At 38.7% G+C, this 18,060-nt stretch overlaps 1 protein-coding gene across 1 annotated transcript; it reads right to left on the reverse strand.

Annotated features, from left to right (window-relative positions):
* Positions 1 to 1,806: 1,806 nt before the first annotated feature.
* On the reverse strand, positions 1,807 to 18,042 carry LOC105393898 (vacuolar protein sorting-associated protein 45). Its single transcript, XM_048626277.1, has 10 exons — positions 17,790 to 18,042; positions 17,124 to 17,322; positions 16,692 to 16,841; positions 16,123 to 16,382; positions 9,658 to 9,792; positions 8,969 to 9,109; positions 8,332 to 8,469; positions 4,677 to 4,833; positions 3,144 to 3,244; positions 1,807 to 2,598 (listed from the first exon to the last, which is right to left on the reverse strand). Exons 1-10 carry the CDS (start codon positions 17,880 to 17,882, stop codon positions 2,257 to 2,259), a joined length of 1,716 nt encoding a protein of 571 aa, XP_048482234.1. The 5' UTR covers positions 17,883 to 18,042; the 3' UTR covers positions 1,807 to 2,256.
* Between the last annotated feature and the right edge of the window lie 18 nt (positions 18,043 to 18,060).

The raw sequence follows: 18,060 nt of genomic DNA on the forward strand, positions 1-18,060 counted from the left end.
TTTTCAGAGAAAAGACAAAGATCGTCCGCAAAAGCGAGATACTCCAGAGATGTTCCATCGGACCAATCCAAACCTCCTTTGCCATTCTGCTCCATCATATCCAAAATTACTTCGGTAATCATGATGAAGAGTAGTGGGGATAACATGCAGCCCTGCTTGACGCCAATATTGGGGCTTATTGGTTCGCCCAGCTTCCCTTCCTGGATTACTTGGCAAGTGTAGCCATTGTAGGCTTCCTTAATAAGGTTTCGCATTTTATTCGGAACGTGAAAATATTTCAGCGTATCCCATATCGCTGACTGGTGTACCCTATCAAAGGCCTTCTCAAAATCCACAAATGTCAGGAAAAGGGCCTTTTGCCACTCTGTTGATGCTTCCAGAATTATGCGGAGTGTGTTGATTTGGTCCGTGCAATTTCTTCCCCTGCAGAATCCTGCCTGTTCACTCCTAAGATCTTCATCTACCCGGTTTTGGATTCTGTAGAGGATGATGGCATTCAGTATCTTGGACACTATAGGCAGTGATGTGATCCCTCGCCAGTTTCTACAGTCACTTAGGTCACCCTTCTTTGGGAGTTTAACGATTGGTGGAAGAAGGGTGCCTTCTTCCACTCCTCGGGTATCTTCTCTGTCTTCCAAATCTTTTCGAGGACTGGTTTCAGAATGCCTACAAGCAATGCAGCAAGCGGATCGGCTTTGAGCATTTCCGCTAAAATATTATTGAGTCCTGGTGCCTTGTGACTCTTGAGCTTTTGACCGCAGCTAATATTTCAGCTATGGAAGGTGGACTAGCGTCGAAGTCTATATTTTGAGTGTGCCTCGCGCAGTTCAGCTCGGCTTCCACCCCATCGTGTTGGTCGACTCTGAGTAACTCCTGAAAGTACTCCTTCCATCTTCGCAATACTTCGCCAGGCTCACACAGTAGCTTTCCTGTCTTATCTTTAACAGGGCGAGAGAGTTTTCTTGGTTTATATATAATATATATAAAAACGAAAATACAAGGTAAGTACCTATACGTAATATTAAGTTTTCAGGTTTGCAAACTACCCTCAGGGAATCTAACATATTTAAAAATCGAAGTCGTACGCAGCACCGGGTCCCTAGCACTCACGACACTGCTCACTCACTCAACAAGGCACGTCTGTTCACCGCGGCTGCGCACACTAAAGTGACGCGCGCTCGCGCGGAGCTTGCGAACGTGCATTTTTCCTTCTACCCTCAACTAGCCTCAACTACCTTCAATTAAATTCTGTGAGCCGAAATTGGTACACACTGGCAAATAAGTGACCGGAAATGAAACATCAATAGTTGCTTTAGCTGATATGCTTTCTGACAGCTCTAAAATAATGGAATTTCTAATCATAGAATCTTCTATGATCATAAATTCCATTATTTTACAATCTTGTGCTCATACTCGTAATGCGTTCATATTTCATACAACACAGTCTTTAATTTGTTTTATTGGTTTAAATTAATTTAAATAAATGGAGTAACTGTATGAAATCAAAGTGACAACAATGGTCTTTTAAAAAAAATTGCTGTAGGTAAGTCTTTCATTTGAGCGATACGAATAGGATCCATAAATCATCGCTAAAATAATAGAAAAAAATACATTTAATACTTAAGTGAGATAAAATTTATTTAAGAATACGTTTTAAATATATGTATAAATGCTATAATTGCCTTAAAATTAAGAAATAAATATATTTACATCGTAAGATTTTACAGTCAATCATCCAACGATAAAGTTAATATTAAACAATATCGTAAGTTATATTTTCGTAATAAATTGTAATATTTTATAATATTGTAATATTGAATACTATTCATAGTGTCTGTCAAGCAGAACTAATTTAAATATTTAATTATAATTATGTATTTACATAACAGGTACACACAATGCAATGGGTTCAAGCCCTACAAAGGGCCTAATTCTGAATGATACCAACAGTGATGTCACATAGGTAAGTACCAATATTAACATTAGTTACAATTTTAGAAATTATGGAAAAAATACTATTACTATTGAATCCGTATGCACAACTCATGTTCTGGGAAACAAATACATTTGATTTGATGGTCTGTAGGGTAAAAGTGAAACATAAACAATAATTCGTGTGGCTTTATAGGCTAGTGCAGCGCGAGTACGCGGCTACTCTCTCGCTCCATACAAATTTGCGTTTAGTTTTCTAAAAACTCACACTCCGCACGCAGGTTCATCCTACGTCAACGAAAATCATACAAAAACGTAACGCTCTCAAGCAACATTCTTAATATGGCGCGTATGCGTCCTATGAACCCCTTGCATAGCCGATTTAACCTCTTCTAAAAACGACGTGGAGTTATGTATAGTCGTGCCCCCGAGGATGACTTTCACTCCGGGCCAGTTCTGGTTGATCTGGTGTATGCAGAGGGACTCTTCGTAAGTGGCGCCCCCTACAATGAATACTATGACGTCTTGTGGTTTACGTCCGTAGCCGTCGTCGCCGCCTAGTGTTGGGTAGAGGTTTTCCCGGAGTCTGCCCTTCAGTAAGTCTTCGACGGTGTCTTTTAGAGCTGGCGTGTGTTGCGTGTATATGTTTTCTACGCCGCTGAGGCCCTGGAAGATGAGGTCAATGGTTTGAGGTTAAAATGAGGTTAAGTAATCATAATAGATCAAAACTGTGGAACAGTTTCATGAAACATAAGAAGGCAGTATATGTAGATCTTTGCAGGTACCTACCACAGTCTCACATTTAAAAAGAACCAAACCCCTTCTTGATCCCTCTCATAAAGTCATAATTATCATAGTGATTAGGTCACTTCTTGCCTTCTACTGAAAGTGTGGTCCATCCGCGATCATCTTCTTATCGCGTCTAGGGTTTGTCACCGTGGTGAAAGAATTAGCCTGTCAGAATAGCGTCGTGGACTGCCGAGTGCGTCGAACGTATTTAAGTGCAGTTAGAATTAGGCCCATTAGTGCGTTGTGCTGCGTTGCGTCGTGACATGTATAGGGAATGTCATAAATATATTGAAAAATACGCAGCGACAGCGCAACTTGGCGAAACGCATCAACGCGAGGCACCTTTTGTGGGTTCAGTCAGAAACGGTATTATATTAGTTTGACACATAATATAATGGCTTATGAAAGGGACATGGTGATACCTTGAAGAACCGCTTGGTGATGTTGACGGCGTCGTGTAGTCCGAACAGGTCAGCGTGCCGCGCGTGCGCGCCGCCGTACTCCAGCACGTCCAGCACGAGCGCTGCGGGGTATACAGGGTGTTAGGAACTGTTGGAGACAGTGGGCCTTATGCCTAGTTTCACCATAGTATGTTAGATCATTCACACCCCTGTTACATTGTAATTTCATCAATTATTAGGTCATGTTTATATTAAATTCTTGACAGATGTGTCAAAAGTCAACAACTAATCCCTGGCTATGATCTAACTGATGATGAAACTCGGGCGTAACATCAAAACTTAGACACATGCTAAACGCTCTCAGGTCGCTTTCAAACGCCTTATAAACGTTCCAGAGGGAAGGTGGAAGAAACAGGGTATATCCTCACTAACTTAGGTTGTCTTTGCAAAACTAACCTTCGTATCTTTAATCATTGCCATGGAAGACTGTTACTAGAAGTTTTTCCACGGGAGAAGAGATTACATAAGAAGCTTACACTAACAACATGACCTTATCGGACGGCGCGTGTAGTCACTTACGACCTAGTCGAATTCCCATTTAGACGGTGTGTCTTAATCGTGAGGCGTTAGTCACATCTGTGTTTAGCCCCATTATACAACCCAAGCCTATAGCTCTCTCTCTCACACTCACCTATGAGGTCATCAGGCGTCCCTCTCTCTCTCAGGGCTTGCAGCAGGTCCCGCTCTCTGTCTACTGCTATACCTCTCTCTCTCACACTCACCTATGAGGTCGTCAGGCGTCCCTCTCTCTCTCAGCGCCTACAGCAGGTCCCACTCTCTGTCTACTACTATAGCTCTCTCTCTCACACTCACCTATGAGGTCGTCGGGCGTCTTCCTCTCCCTAAACGCATGTAGCAGGGTGACGTGCGAAGTAGCCGAATAACTATTTCTTAGACGGTTGATTTATTGGGCCAAAACCGTGCGGCTTTAACCCCATTATATAGCTCTCTCTCTCACACTCACCTATGAGGTCGTCAGGCGTCCCTCTCTCTCTCAACGCTTGCAGCAGGTCCCGCTCTCTGTCTGCTGCTATAGCTCTCTCTCTCTCACACTCACCTATGAGGTCATCAGGCGTCCCTCTCTCTCTCAACGCCTGCAGCAGGTCCTGCTCTCTGTCTGCTGCTATAGCTCTCTCTCTCACACTCACCTATGAGGTCGTCGGGCGTCTCTCTCTCCCTTAACGCATGTAGCAGGGTGACGTGCGAAGTAGCCGAATTGATATTTATTACACGGTTGATTTATTGGGCCAAAACCGTGCGGCTTTAAGCCCATTAGATAGCTCTCCTCTCACACTCACCTATGACCTCATATATCATATAGAAGAAAAAGCTGACACCTATGAGGTCATCCAGCGGTGGTCACTCACTTACGACCTAGCCGAATTTCCATTTAGACGGTCGATTCATCCGCGTCACCATTGTCGCGCTTTGGTCATCTTTGCGCCTTGTGACCCCATTAGGTATCTAAGCTATAGTTCTCCCTCTCACACTCACCTATGAGGTCGTCAGGCGTCCCTCTCTCCCTCAGGGCTTGCAGCAGGTCTCTTGCGGCGCAACTGGCGTGCTTCTCGTAGCGAAGCGCGTACAAAGCCACCAGCTTCGCCGCGTCCGAGTGGCGGACGGATTCCGTGGTTAGGAGCTTTTTGAGGTGCTGTGGAGGGGAGAGGGTACTGGTAAATATATTATGTATGAGATGTTGAGGTTATACGGGTTGTTGCAAAAAGGGTATACTAAGCCGAAACCAACATGTGCAGCATGGTCTATCTAAGCCCGGAACTGAAATCAGCATGCTGCACATGTAGGTTTCGGCTTAGTATATCCTTTTTGGAACACCTGTATATTATTAAGGGTACTTGTAAATAGGTATAAAGAGTATAATTAAGTATGTATTAAGGGCCCGTACAGGGTGACGTCCGCGCCAATTTTGGGTTTTCAATGCTCTTCACACAGCACACGCAGTGACACGCACACATGTAAGTTTGCACAGTGGGTCGATAAACTTTTACTCGCCAACTTTATTGACAATTATGTTCAAGTACATTTTGGGTGATTTTAGGGTAAGTAAGTATAATTCTTACTTACACTGGTAGGCACCAGGAAAGAGTAGAAATTAATAGGGGTGCCACTTTACTCTATACTCGGAACCCGATTAGCTTTCTCAAACAAATGTGGTATTTACTTGTAGAAAGGTAACTACAAGTATTAAAGTGTAGATAATAAGTTTCGGGCATCCTCCAGCCAACTGAACCCCGACGACAAAGCAAAGTAAATACATAGTGTCGCAAAAGGGCTATACTAAGCCAAAAGGGGATGACTCAAGGGGTCATTCTGAACAACCTTTGTTCTGCGAGATTTGCAAATTCGCAAAAAAATTTATTCGTTTTCCATGGTAAAAAGTCACATGTCCAACAAAGTTTCTATGAAAAAGGTTTTTTTTTGTTAATTTCCAAAACTCGTCTAGCAATAGTTCAGAATGACCCCCTGTCTTACTCCTTTTTACCCGACTGCCGAAGGAGGAGGGTAATGTTTTTTGATTGTATGTATGTATGTTTGTCTGTTTCTTTGTTCCCTCCTATAGCCTAAAAGGCTTGATAGATTTTGATGTATAAGGTATTGTTAGAAGCGTATTGATGGCGCGATGGTTATAGGCTATGTGACGTTCCATTAAAATGTACATAGCACCCTCTAGAGGATATAACGTGATGATCGAAAAAATAATAATTCAACTTTGCCGTGTAAGGTATCAAATGAAAAGGCTTGATTTTCACATTACAAAAATATGCATATTGAAGGTATTTAAATAACAACACCAAAATTATTGAAATAAAAAATGATCATGAACTACTGACGTAAAATTTCATAAAATAAACACAACTAAAAAGTTACAAATAAAAAAATACAATTATAAAAAACGAAAAACCCGACTGTACGCTAAAAACATGAAAACAAGTCCCAATATTAATGGAAAGTATCGCAGGCGGGGACCAACTTGACCGCCACTCAAGGCCGTTTTCTAAGTAACATTCAGCTAAATGGTGAACCCTCTGCTGGTCCCCGCCTACGATACTTTCCATTAACATTGGGACTTGTTTTCATCTTTTTAGCGTGCAGTCGGGTTTTTTGTTTGTTTATAATTTGTTTATATATCGTTATGTATGTTTATGTAACTATATACCGCTTTTTCAATACCTGTAAGTAAATTTTTTGGTAGCAGCATAATATTTTTACTTAATTTTAGGGTTTCGAACGTCAAAAGAAAAAAAAGCAACCGTTATAGGATCTCTTTGTTGTCCGTGTGTCTGACTGACTGTCTGTCACCGCCCTTTTTCTCAGAAACGGGTAAAGATATCAAGCTGATATTTCGCATAGATGGGAGGTACCCCAAAAAAAAAATTATGGTACTCCCTGTCCCAAACAAGTAAATTGGGGCTTTTATTTTTTCCAGTTATTTTGATGTGTATCCTTTTTTTTCTTTGTTGTTTTGTATAAGTATGTGTTTTTTTCTTTAAATCTGTATTTTTTTTGTTGTTGCTGTCTATGTGTCGAATAAATGTATCTTTATCTTCAAATTACGCCATCTATCGTTTGTTTTTTTGTGGCTACTGTCTATAGAAGAAATTCCGTCATTGACAATTTTACGCTACGAATTTATTTTTATTTATTTTATTTTTATTTTTACATTTTCGTGGAGAACCAACAGCATTTTGTTAATAAATAATTATTACTTATGAACACATAACAACTTGATGCCATTTACAGAATGAACTTAGTAAACCCAGTAAACCTAACACATCCAGAGGAAAAATAAAATCTCTTTCTCTCTCTCTGAAAAACATACTTAATAGCCCAAACTCGATTCTTTTAGCTATTAACATCTTTGAAATAAAATTGAGCCACCACCGTGTTACTGCTCTCATCAGATCCTCACGAGACCATACCTCAACCAGCACCAAGAGACTGTATTTTTGATCCCTAACCTAATGTTCGTGCGTATTGTCATCACTTAGATCCATTCGCTATATTCCTGCTCCTCATCAGACCTTTACGAGACTGTAATGTCACGAGAATATTGCACACTATCTAATTTAATTTAATGTATTGAATATACTGGAAGAATTATGCTTCCTCAATTTCAAATCAAATTATGTTGGTGTCATAAAAGTTGAAAAAGTGCAATGACAACCAATGTGCAGTGATTTTGTATCTGTACACGATAAGATCGCGAGCTGTCAGTGCTGCCTAAACCGACGTGACCCTTCTTTGGAGGCCAGCGGCCAACTGAGTCAAACGTCACTTGTGTTTATGATTTTATAACACAGAAAGCCGCCATAGATATTTGTATGAAGATTTTAGGGAAAAAAATTGCTCAAGTTTGGGATTAATTTACACAAAATAAGTGTGTGTTTATTAAAAAACAAGGTATTTAGCGCCTAGTCCAAGCCTTTAACTTTATAATATGATAAAAATCATATGAAAATTCTTAATAATTACGACACAGTTGTTACAATACGGGAGTGGTTTTTCGTGATATTCTGAATTTTATTTACAGTTATCCATAAGCATTTACTTGAATTCGAATCATTCAGCACCTAGCTAGACTCTTCGGCTACCTGTGTGATTTTTTTCAAGGTTGTAGAGCATCGTTTACTACATAATTCTATGACAATGCCAACCCTCGATTGCCCCTTGCTGACCCTTAAGTGGAGATTACGAGCACTTAGCCTGGGATGTCTTTTAGGCCCAGTTTTTTGATCCGTGGTCAACTTTAACCATTAGTCAAATCACGTGTCAAGCATGACATCTGCATACGAATTTCGTTGGTTTTTAACTAATGGTAGCCAGGTTGAGTTAACTAGGGATCAAAAAACTCGCCCTTAGTCTGATAGACCGACCACCTGAGAGAGGTAAACGGTACTATTCCGTTGGGATGGTCGAGGAGTGTTTTGTTGTTAGCGCTATACCTATGTGAGAGGCAAGGAGATTTCGCAGAAGGATATCCAGAATTCTTCAGAAGCGAGATACTACTGTCAGTCGCTGACACTGACCTGCAGTTGCTTGGCGTGGTCGCTCTGGCAGGCGATCTGCTGCTCCAGCTCCCACAGAGAGCCACCACTGTCAGCACCTCACACTGTCAGCGGCTGACACTGACCTGCAGTTGCTTGGCGTGGTCGCTCTGGCAGGCGATCTGCTGCTCCAGCTCGGACACCTGCAGCAGCTTGTGCGTCGCCACGGCGTCCGAGAGGGAGCCCACCACGGTGACGTGCTTGGTGACTGTGCCGGACATTTTCTGGAAATATATGAATTGGAATTATGTAATTTGGTGTGACAAGTGGTGAGCGACAATATTTCATCACTGTTGGAAAAAAAATATCATTGCAGTTACGTAGTAGTGTGACAAGAGTGACAAGTGGTGTGCGGCAATATTTTACCACTGTTGGGGCACTGCGAACGAATGACACAGCAGTTAGTGACCCTGATTCTTGTGCTGAAGAACTCACGTTCGAATCGAAATAAAAATTAATTATTTGAAAAAAAAAAGATATTTTAAATTTGTTTTCGAGTCATGTCTGGGGTCTATTCTACTGGGGTCTAGTCAAAATGTTCATGTTGTGTGAAATATCCTCCAACGCGCAAATCCTATCCTGCAAAACGTTGAGATTAGGGCTAAATCCTCTTGGGTAGTTTTTACTGTGTCTTTGTGTGTAAAACTTTTACTATCTATCTATCTTATAGCCTGGCCATTACAATTTTGCACAGATAGCCAACCAAATAAATACCCTCCTCACCTTGAACAGCGGGTACTGCTCCACGAAGTTCTTCATGTCGGCGATGCTCTCCACCTTCTGGTGGCTCTTGGCCTTCTTCTGGAACTCGTCCATCAGCGTCTTGATCGTCTGCCCGATCTCGCCGAAGTTCGAGTACAGGTTCTGGAAACGATTGAATATAATTTTATCGAAAATATATTATGTAACAGTATAAAGACTACCATGCGCCAGACAGCCCCATTGTGGTCTAGACATGGGCACCAACATATTTTGACTCTATTCAAATATTTTTAATGACTAAACCAATTTAATATTGTAACATGTAACATAAACAAAACAAAAAAAAAAACACTCACACCTTGTACTAATGTACTCCCTTGCGGGGTAGGCAGAGGTGCATTGCTGCACCCACTTTACGCCATTTGTATTTTTATTGTAAAAAATTGTATTAAAAAATTGTATTGTATTTTTATTGTAACATTTCTCTCAGTTATAGGGTTAAGAGGCAGAAATAAACGTAGTATTTTCATTGACCTAAATCCGAGTTGTATTCTAATAGGTTCAATGATGGAAACTTCGAAGCCTGGGTAATAAATACCTACATACCGACAGAGACAGAGACAAAATACATACATATGCTCTGTTTTCCCTCAAGGGGTTGTCGGAAGTGACTCACAAGCGACCGTAAACTTCAAAATCGACCTACAGACCTTCGCATAGAAATCATCCTGCTCCGAGGCCAGCACCACCTCCTTGAAGTCGTTGGGCACGCCGGGCACGTGCGCCAGCGACACCCGGTTGTTGTTGATGGTGAGGAGCTCGTGCACCATGGCTTGGTATGTCCACTGTGGAGGGGAGGGGGTTACTCATCTTGAGATTTATTTATTATAACTATGTAGGTATAATGGTAAATAAGGATAAGGCAAGGAAGAAGAAGATGTAGGTGTAATGGTCTTAAAGCTATATGTACATCAGTTATTGAGTTGCCTGGGCTTGGTATGACGGCTGTGGAGGGAAAGAGGAAGGGGTTAGTGAGTGAACTGTATAATTATATATATCCTCCTAGCCGTATTCGGCCATGGCGACTGCGTTCAAACTCCGTGTTTTATAGTTGCTGAGGGTTCCGCTGGTGTGCCCTCAAGTGACTCATATAGCCAATCTTGGCTTGGAACGTTCGTGCACACTGGGCACACGTTAAGACACCGTGCCCATACCGAAAACACATCCGTATGCTAGACCAATTCCATCTTAGATGACTACGACAGATTATGAACATCAAGTGGTCGGACTATGTTCGCAACACGGAGTGAACTGTAACGAGTGTGTGATAGCGTTGATAGTGGGGGACATAAGGTATGTTTGGATTGTGCCTTTTACTATGCTTATGCTTACATGTTCTGTTATATAATTTTATGGTATGTTGGATGTGAGAAAATGATCTGGCCTACTCGTACCTATTTCTTATATAACTATCAACAATCTTATTAAATTACATAAATCTTTCGGAACAAACACAGACGTCAAACATAATATTATATTTTAGCCGCGTACCATCCCAACTCGCTGGTTCTGGCAGAATTACCAGCGCTGTATAACTTTTTGTACAGCACATGCTGAGTCAGAGCCATTTTACTGACATAATACACACCACAATTATTGTGATTCTTCATGTCATTGTTTCTATTGAAGTTGTTTTGTATTTGTAATGTGTATTCATTTAGTAAATAAATGATGTGTCTATGTCTATGTCTATTTTTACGTCCCTCGAGCTATAATCCTCCAAAATTTAAACTCAATAGAAACTATTTCTGATGATGCCAAAAATTAGTCGTGAAATAGTCGCTTCTATTTATTATAATTTTAAGCTTGATAAAAGCTGTTAAATAATGATATCAAATTCTTCATACAAATCAAAGTGGACGAGAATGCCAAAGCGAGCCAGTACACAAAAATAATAGCACCGTAGCATTGAAGTACTCATGTCGAATTTATCTATAAATCATTTATTTCGTCATACTTTGCATCAATAGTATCCAAAGTAATCTTTGGTATGAAATTTTATTGCTTTTGCCTTTTACCTTACTGTGTACAGAGAAAACGTATGCCTGTACACGCACACATTTATCTCTGTTATCTTGACAAACGATAGCGATGACGACTACGGCTATGTAGTACCTAGGTCAGTTATTGTCATCCCTTACTATCCCGTAATCAGACAAATATTGCTATCCTTGTCTCCTTTCTAACCGGCATGCATCGCACGCATAGAACGCGTGAGCGAACGTGTCACCGGTTGCATCTTGACAAGCGATAGCAAAGCGGTATTTATTACGTCCCTTACTATCCCGGGATCACACAAATAGTGTTGTTCTTGTGTTTTTATTAGCGTTGATGTGGCCGCCACCTCCGCCGGTGAAATTGGGATTAGTTTTATTGAAGACGCAGTACACGGTAGCACTCAAGCGATAGGAATAAAATACGGTGTTTGAAATATAACTCATTTAATTACAATCACAGGCCGAAAGTACTTTTATTTATACTTAAGTTATTCATTAAACAATCTTTAGGTAGATTAGGTTTCATACAATTATCTCAGTATTATTTGACTATTACCCATAAACATATTTAGTTTAATTTAAAATAATCACAGTTGGTTTATTGCTAAGTAATAATATAATATTGACGTAGTTCAATAAAAAAAACATTGTATGAACTTAAATATGTAGTTATTTCACTATTTAAAAATAATTATTTTCTAGCCCTATATCATAATAAGCTTAGATTAAAGTAATCACAGATTGTTCATTATTAGGTTTAGGTAAGTATTATCACGGTTATTGTCATAATGAAATATAAATCATTTAATTACAATCACAGGCCGAAAGTACTTTTATTTATACTTAAGTTATTCATTCCTTCATTCATATTTAGGTAGATTAGGATTTAATTATTTTTATTCTCCATAGTAAAAGTCACGTGACCAACTAAGTTTCTATGAAAAATGATATATTTTTTTTCGCGAATATTTAAATTCTGATTTCAGTTTCAGGCTTAGATATACCATGCTGCACATGTAGCATTCGGCTTAGTATACACTTTTTGCAACACCTTGTATAATGGTTTTAATAAATATACCTAAATAACTTCGTAGGTGATAATAGGGTATCTATAATGCCCAGATAACTGAATCCTGTAGGTGTAGAACTTGCAAAAATTATGAACAGCCACTGTAGCTTGCGACGTTATTGAAGAACACACGTAAACTGCGCTGAAAAAAAAATAAGGCAAATTAACGTCTTATTAATAAAAATATTTGTTTTTTTTATATTATATACACATATATATGATATACGAGTAGTAATAACGTTATTTCACCTAGACTATTTGTTTGGTAATTTATTGTCATTTGGAGACCACAGCAAACAGTGGAGTAAAATTTCTTATCAGTAACTTATTGCAACAATAACTTGAAACTGCGAACTTTTGTGCGAAAAGGGTAGAATAGAAATACTGTTCATTAGTGTATTCGCTTTTTTCAATATATATGTCCCATAACCGACCTCTATTGTTTTTGAGCGAAAGAGATAGCTGAGTAAACAATTTGGCTTTTGTCTAAAACCGGTTTGGTCGGACGGTGCGTTTGAAACTTGTATGAAATTTCACAGGGTGTGAATTACTTACATAGGTATTTAGTTCGGAAACACGTTTTTGTCGCTTGTAACTTATAGGTACAAATGAGTTTTGACAAGTAAATTGGCTGTTATAACTTTATCAACTTCAGCACCACAACACTGTATCCTAGCATAAGCACAATACCATATGAAAATAGTGATAAATTCTTACCTAGGATTTGTTATCTGGTAATCATGTATTCGGAGCCATTGCAGTTTTTTAGCGCATTACATCAATGCAGTCATGATAGTTTATCGGCGCATTACATCGATAGGCTGTGTTTTCACCTGAAATAATAATGGGTAGGCTTATAGGTTTTTTTTTTTTTTTATCTTTATTTATTTAATACATGTAAGATTACATAAAGTTAAAGTACAATAACCATGCGCTGAAACCACTAGATTTAAGTGCGACATGGTGAGATCGCTATATCGCTAAACAATATAAAAAAGTCTACATTTTTTAATTATTATTTTAAACCTGAATACGTATAAAAATAATATATTTTATGATAGGTACATTATTATGTTCTTTACAAGAAAAAAGTTAAGACAATGAGACACAAAAATGAGTACTTACCTAGGTACACACAATCAGAACTTGACTTTTACTAAGGCCTAAATTGATTTTACATGAAAAATTATTAGTTATATATATATATATATTTATGTAGCTTACTTAGGTATATTACTTAATGTAACAGGAAAAATAATATGCTTTCAACACGGCTTTTCTCTTGGATACATTGTTTGTGAGGCTATCGACGGTTATCTTTGGTATCCTATTTAAAATACTGGGGAGCATGTATTCCCAGGTCCTTTGTCCGTAAGTATTATTATACCGCGGAGTAACATAAGTAGGTAAATAGTTCAAGGTCCGCAGATTTTTTGGCCTTGACTTTTTCTCTAAAGAAGGGATGCGACTATATTCCTCATCCACAATACATAATTCGATTTTGTCGTGAACAGTTAATATTTTACAGTAGTGAAACAAACCTAATTCGTTGTGAGTGTATTTTTGTTTTATTTTTGGAGGTACAATGGTCTTCAGTATTCTACGTTGTAATTCGTAAATTTTATTTATGTTAGTTGTGAATGTACGGCCATAACTACTAAGGCAGTAACTTATAATGGAGTCTGCTAGTGATAGGTACAGCGTTCTTAATATATTGAAGGGTAATTTGAATTTTAGAATTTGCAACCGAGACATTAACGCCCTCAGTTTATTACTTAAGTGTTCTATATGCGGTTTCCAACTGAAATTTTTATCTATGATTAGACCTAGGTAGGTATGTTGTTTAACTAGTTCTAATCTATCACAATTACAAGTCGCATTGTAGCTATCGGAATGGAAGCACTGGTGTGTGTGAGATGAAATGTGAGGCGTGAATGTTGTGTGTAGGTGTGGTGAGTGAATGTGTAGTAATTTAGTTTTTTGTGCGTTTATGATTAGACCTACGTCATGAGCCCATTTGCATAACTGGTTGTAGTTGTGTTGGAGTTGTATTTGAGCTATGGAGATATCTTTGTGTGCAGTAATTAGACAGGTGTCGTCGGAAAATTGATAAACCGTTCCTTCCGTAAATATGTTGGACATGTCGTTTACATAAAGGAGATATTCGGTTGGCCCGGTGATTGACCCCTGTGCTACTCCTTCTTCAGTAGGTATTTTCTGGCTGTAGGCGCCGTTTATGTTTACTACTGTGAACCTATTAGTGTGATAGTTTTTTAGTAAGTCTAGGAAGGGTCCCTGTATGCCGTTTTGTTGTAATTTTGAAAAGAGGGTGGTATAGTTGAGTGTTTCAAACGCTTTGCTGAAATCGATAAAGATAGCCAGCACATGACATCGGTAGGTTACACATAATTTATTTTTATACATATATAGATTAAAGGCCTTTTTTTGCTATTGAGGGGTAAATATCCACATTTAACCGGGACTACCATATGTAGGTAATCGATGATACCCACATATTTTCGTATCTACTAAGATATGTACATACAGCCTTGATTGCATGTATGCACAATTTACTAGCTCATAGTGTAAAATTGCTAATTGAATAACAATTCCCATACATATTAAGCATAGATATTAAAAAATAATTTGGCTACGATACTTCAATAAAAAATCATGTTAATAAATAAGCTGAGCATAACAAAATGGGATGGCTTGCTTTGATATTGAGTATTAAAAAGGATACTTACTTGTAAATATTCAAACATAGCACTCACTAAACACTCTTATCTGCATCCACTAATATCTTTTAGAATATAACATCTTGAATATTCATTTGCATATAGAGCACTCACAATATTTTAACAACCAACAATAACACCGATCGTGACCATAGTTTGCACTAAACTGTAAACAAATTATCAAACAAAACATGCAAAATACTAACCCCAACTTCACCGGTGGCGGCGCGCGGCGGCGCGCGGCGGCGGTCACATAAGGGACGTAATAAATACCGGTTTGCTATAGCTTGTCAAGATGTTACCGGTGACGCAGTCGCTCACGCGTTCTATGCGTGCGATGCATGCCGGTTAGAAAGGAGACAAGGATAGCAATATTTGTCTGATCACGGGATAGTAAGGGATGACAATAACTGACCTAGGTACTACATCGCCGTAGTCGTCATCGTCGCTATCGTTTGTCAAGATAACAGAGATAAATGTGTGCGTGTATTGGCATACGTTTTCTCTGTACACAGTAAGGTTAATCAAAAAAAGAGCAAAATCAATAAAATGTCATACCAAAGATTCGTTTAGATACTATTGATGCAAAGTATGACGAAATAAATGATTTATAGATAAATTCGACATGAGTACTTCAATGCTACGGTGCTATTATTTTTGTGTACTGGCTTGCTTTGGCATTCTCGTCCACTTTGATTTGTATGAAGAATTTGATATCTTTATTTAACAGCTTGTATCAAGCTTAAAATTATAATAAATAGAAGCGACTATTTCACGACTATTTTTTGAGACATAATTCAAACCGATAGTCATAGTAGTTCCAAAGATATTCGATATTTTCAAAACCTCCAGCTATAATCCTCCACCAGGGCTGCAGCAAAGTACCTTTATATCTCTGCTATCTTTGGACGACTATTTCTGAAATTTGGCATGTCATTACGACTATTTCACGACTATTTTTTGAGACCTTAACCAAGTCGATAGGCCTTACCGTTTGTTCTGCAGAGGCTGGAGGATTATAGCTGGAGACCTCCAGCTATAATCCTCCATAAAGTATAGCTCTAACTCCGAAAATATGATACGACTATTTTTTTGGAAAACACGACTATTTATGACTATTTCACGACTAATTTTTGGCATCATCAGAAATAGTTTCTATTGAGTTTAAATTTTGGAGGATTATAGCTGGAGGCACGTCTATTTTTGGTTAGCATAGTTGAGGACAGAGTATCGTAGCCCTGCTTAGGGATGGAGGGAAATGAGGTCTATTGTTAGTTTATTATAACGACGGAAACCAAGAAACCCACTAACCTGATTCAACAACGGCGTGACAGCATCATCCCGTCTATCCAAAATCAACAACTGCGGCGCCGGCACATCACCGTTAAACGGTATATTATTATCCAGCAACACCGCTTCCCTACGCAACAAGTCTCTGACTCGTTCCGCTAATCGCTTGCAGGGCTCGCTGGAGGCCTCGTAGCGGATGACGCAGCGTCGCTTGATGGACAGCAGCAGGCCTAGCAGGCCTTGCGCGCACCGCTGCAAGTGGGTTTGGTTCCAGTTGCGACCTGTGTGGTTAGGGGTGAGTGTGTTATTTGAAGTCGTGAATCTGGGTGTTGAAGTAGTACCTATGTCAAAGTAAGTATAGTAGATGAGAGAAATAGGCGGAATGTACACAAAGAAAGCCGATATAACAATAAACCGATATAACAATAAAATAATACTATCTGGCTTAGTATTAAAGTTTTTCACAAGAAAATTGTTGCATATTCACTTCTCATTTAAACTCTTTATTTCCAATGTGATAAAAAAAACACCATATTTGTAAAACTTCTAGATGCATTAAATGATTGAGTATTATACTTTGATTCCCTCACCATGCAAACACCCAACAATGTTAAATGAGAAGAGATGCCTGTCCACAGCGAGGTAGTCCGCGAACACCTCCTGCGCCTCCCGCACCGTCTCCTGCTCGTCGCACTCCGCCAGCGTCTTGATGTCCGCCTTGGATATCACGTTGCTGAAATCTGAATAGAAAAATGGTATGAATGTGGTTTAAAAAGAAAAGTAAAGTAGTAACTTACACTGATTAATGTTTTTTTCTGCTGTTTTCATTTACAACCCAATATTTATTTGAATTTGAAAATTTATTTGAATTTGACATCTTTATAGCAAGCCAGTTCTTACAGTAAAGGTGGTTCTTATGGTTCTTACTAGATAAATGGATATTGACCTAGTAGACCTCTTCCAAGGGACATTATGTATTTCTTCATTATATCAGTCAAAAGATCACAATACATGTTACTTACATATAAAATACATCCCATACTTAGGATACCGTAATTCCCTGGACAGTAGTGCAATGTTCTCGGAGGTGGGACGCACAAACACAATGCACTTCATGTGCTTCAGGTTGTCCCACTGTGCATTCGAGTCTATCCTCTCAAACAGGTATACCTCCTTCTGAAGGATCTCTGACTGGCTGTATACCATGGACACTATGCTAGTCTGGAAATAGAACATAAGCAAATTGTATCATCATTTAAAGAGACCCTTGACCTAGGGGATTAATATTATAGTTAAAACTTATGGGGCCTAGACCATGACAGGGGTTTGTAGTTAAAACATTGGGAATGATTCAATGGTTTCAAATATAATTATGTTAATAAGCAGTAGATTTTATGAATTGACTGTAATATAGCTGATGAAGCCACCATAAGAATTAAAGCGTAAAACTTAAAATCCCACTCCCTAGTATTTGGACTGCATATTCAGTTAAAAGTAAGTAAAAAGGGAGGCCAATGGGATTAGAAAACTGAATAGACCTTAACTGATATGATTAATTTAACTTATATATATATATATATATTTTAATATCTTATATATTTTTTAAATTAAACAAATATTTCATCAGGTAATCATTACACTTCGGGCCTAACTAGCAGTAGAACCTAAGTAGATATCCAGGGTCTTACGGTTTCTTTATCCATGAGAATAACTTTCATTCCCGGCCCACTCTCCTCGGTCATCTTGGTGATGTACATCTTCACTGCTTGGATCACGTCCATGGTGCAGCTGTGTTATTGCACTGTGGGGGGGGATGTTTATTTAAATTGCAGTCTTAGGGCACAATCACAGCATTAATAAAATAAAACAAGTAGGATTTTTTCTAATTTATTTTCTATTTTGACGTGAAATTTGATGATTGTTTTTGACAGTTTTGACACTTTGATGACTGACACTTGA

This window comes from Plutella xylostella, chromosome 16 (genome assembly GCF_932276165.1).
Source record: "Plutella xylostella chromosome 16, ilPluXylo3.1, whole genome shotgun sequence".
Classification (NCBI taxonomy): Eukaryota; Metazoa; Arthropoda; class Insecta; order Lepidoptera; family Plutellidae; genus Plutella; species Plutella xylostella.

Coding starts and splice junctions, on each gene's coding strand:
- LOC105393898 (XM_048626277.1), bottom strand. CDS start 17,882: ATGGACGTGATCCAAGCAGTGAAGATGTACATCACCAAGATGACCGAG. Junction 9,793..16,122: donor TCACGCCGTTGTTGAATCAG/GTTAGTGGGTTT, acceptor TCCCCTCCACAG/TGGACATACCAAGCCATGGT. Junction 3,245..4,676: donor GACGCCTGACGACCTCATAG/GTGAGTGTGAGA, acceptor TATACCCCGCAG/CGCTCGTGCTGGACGTGCTG.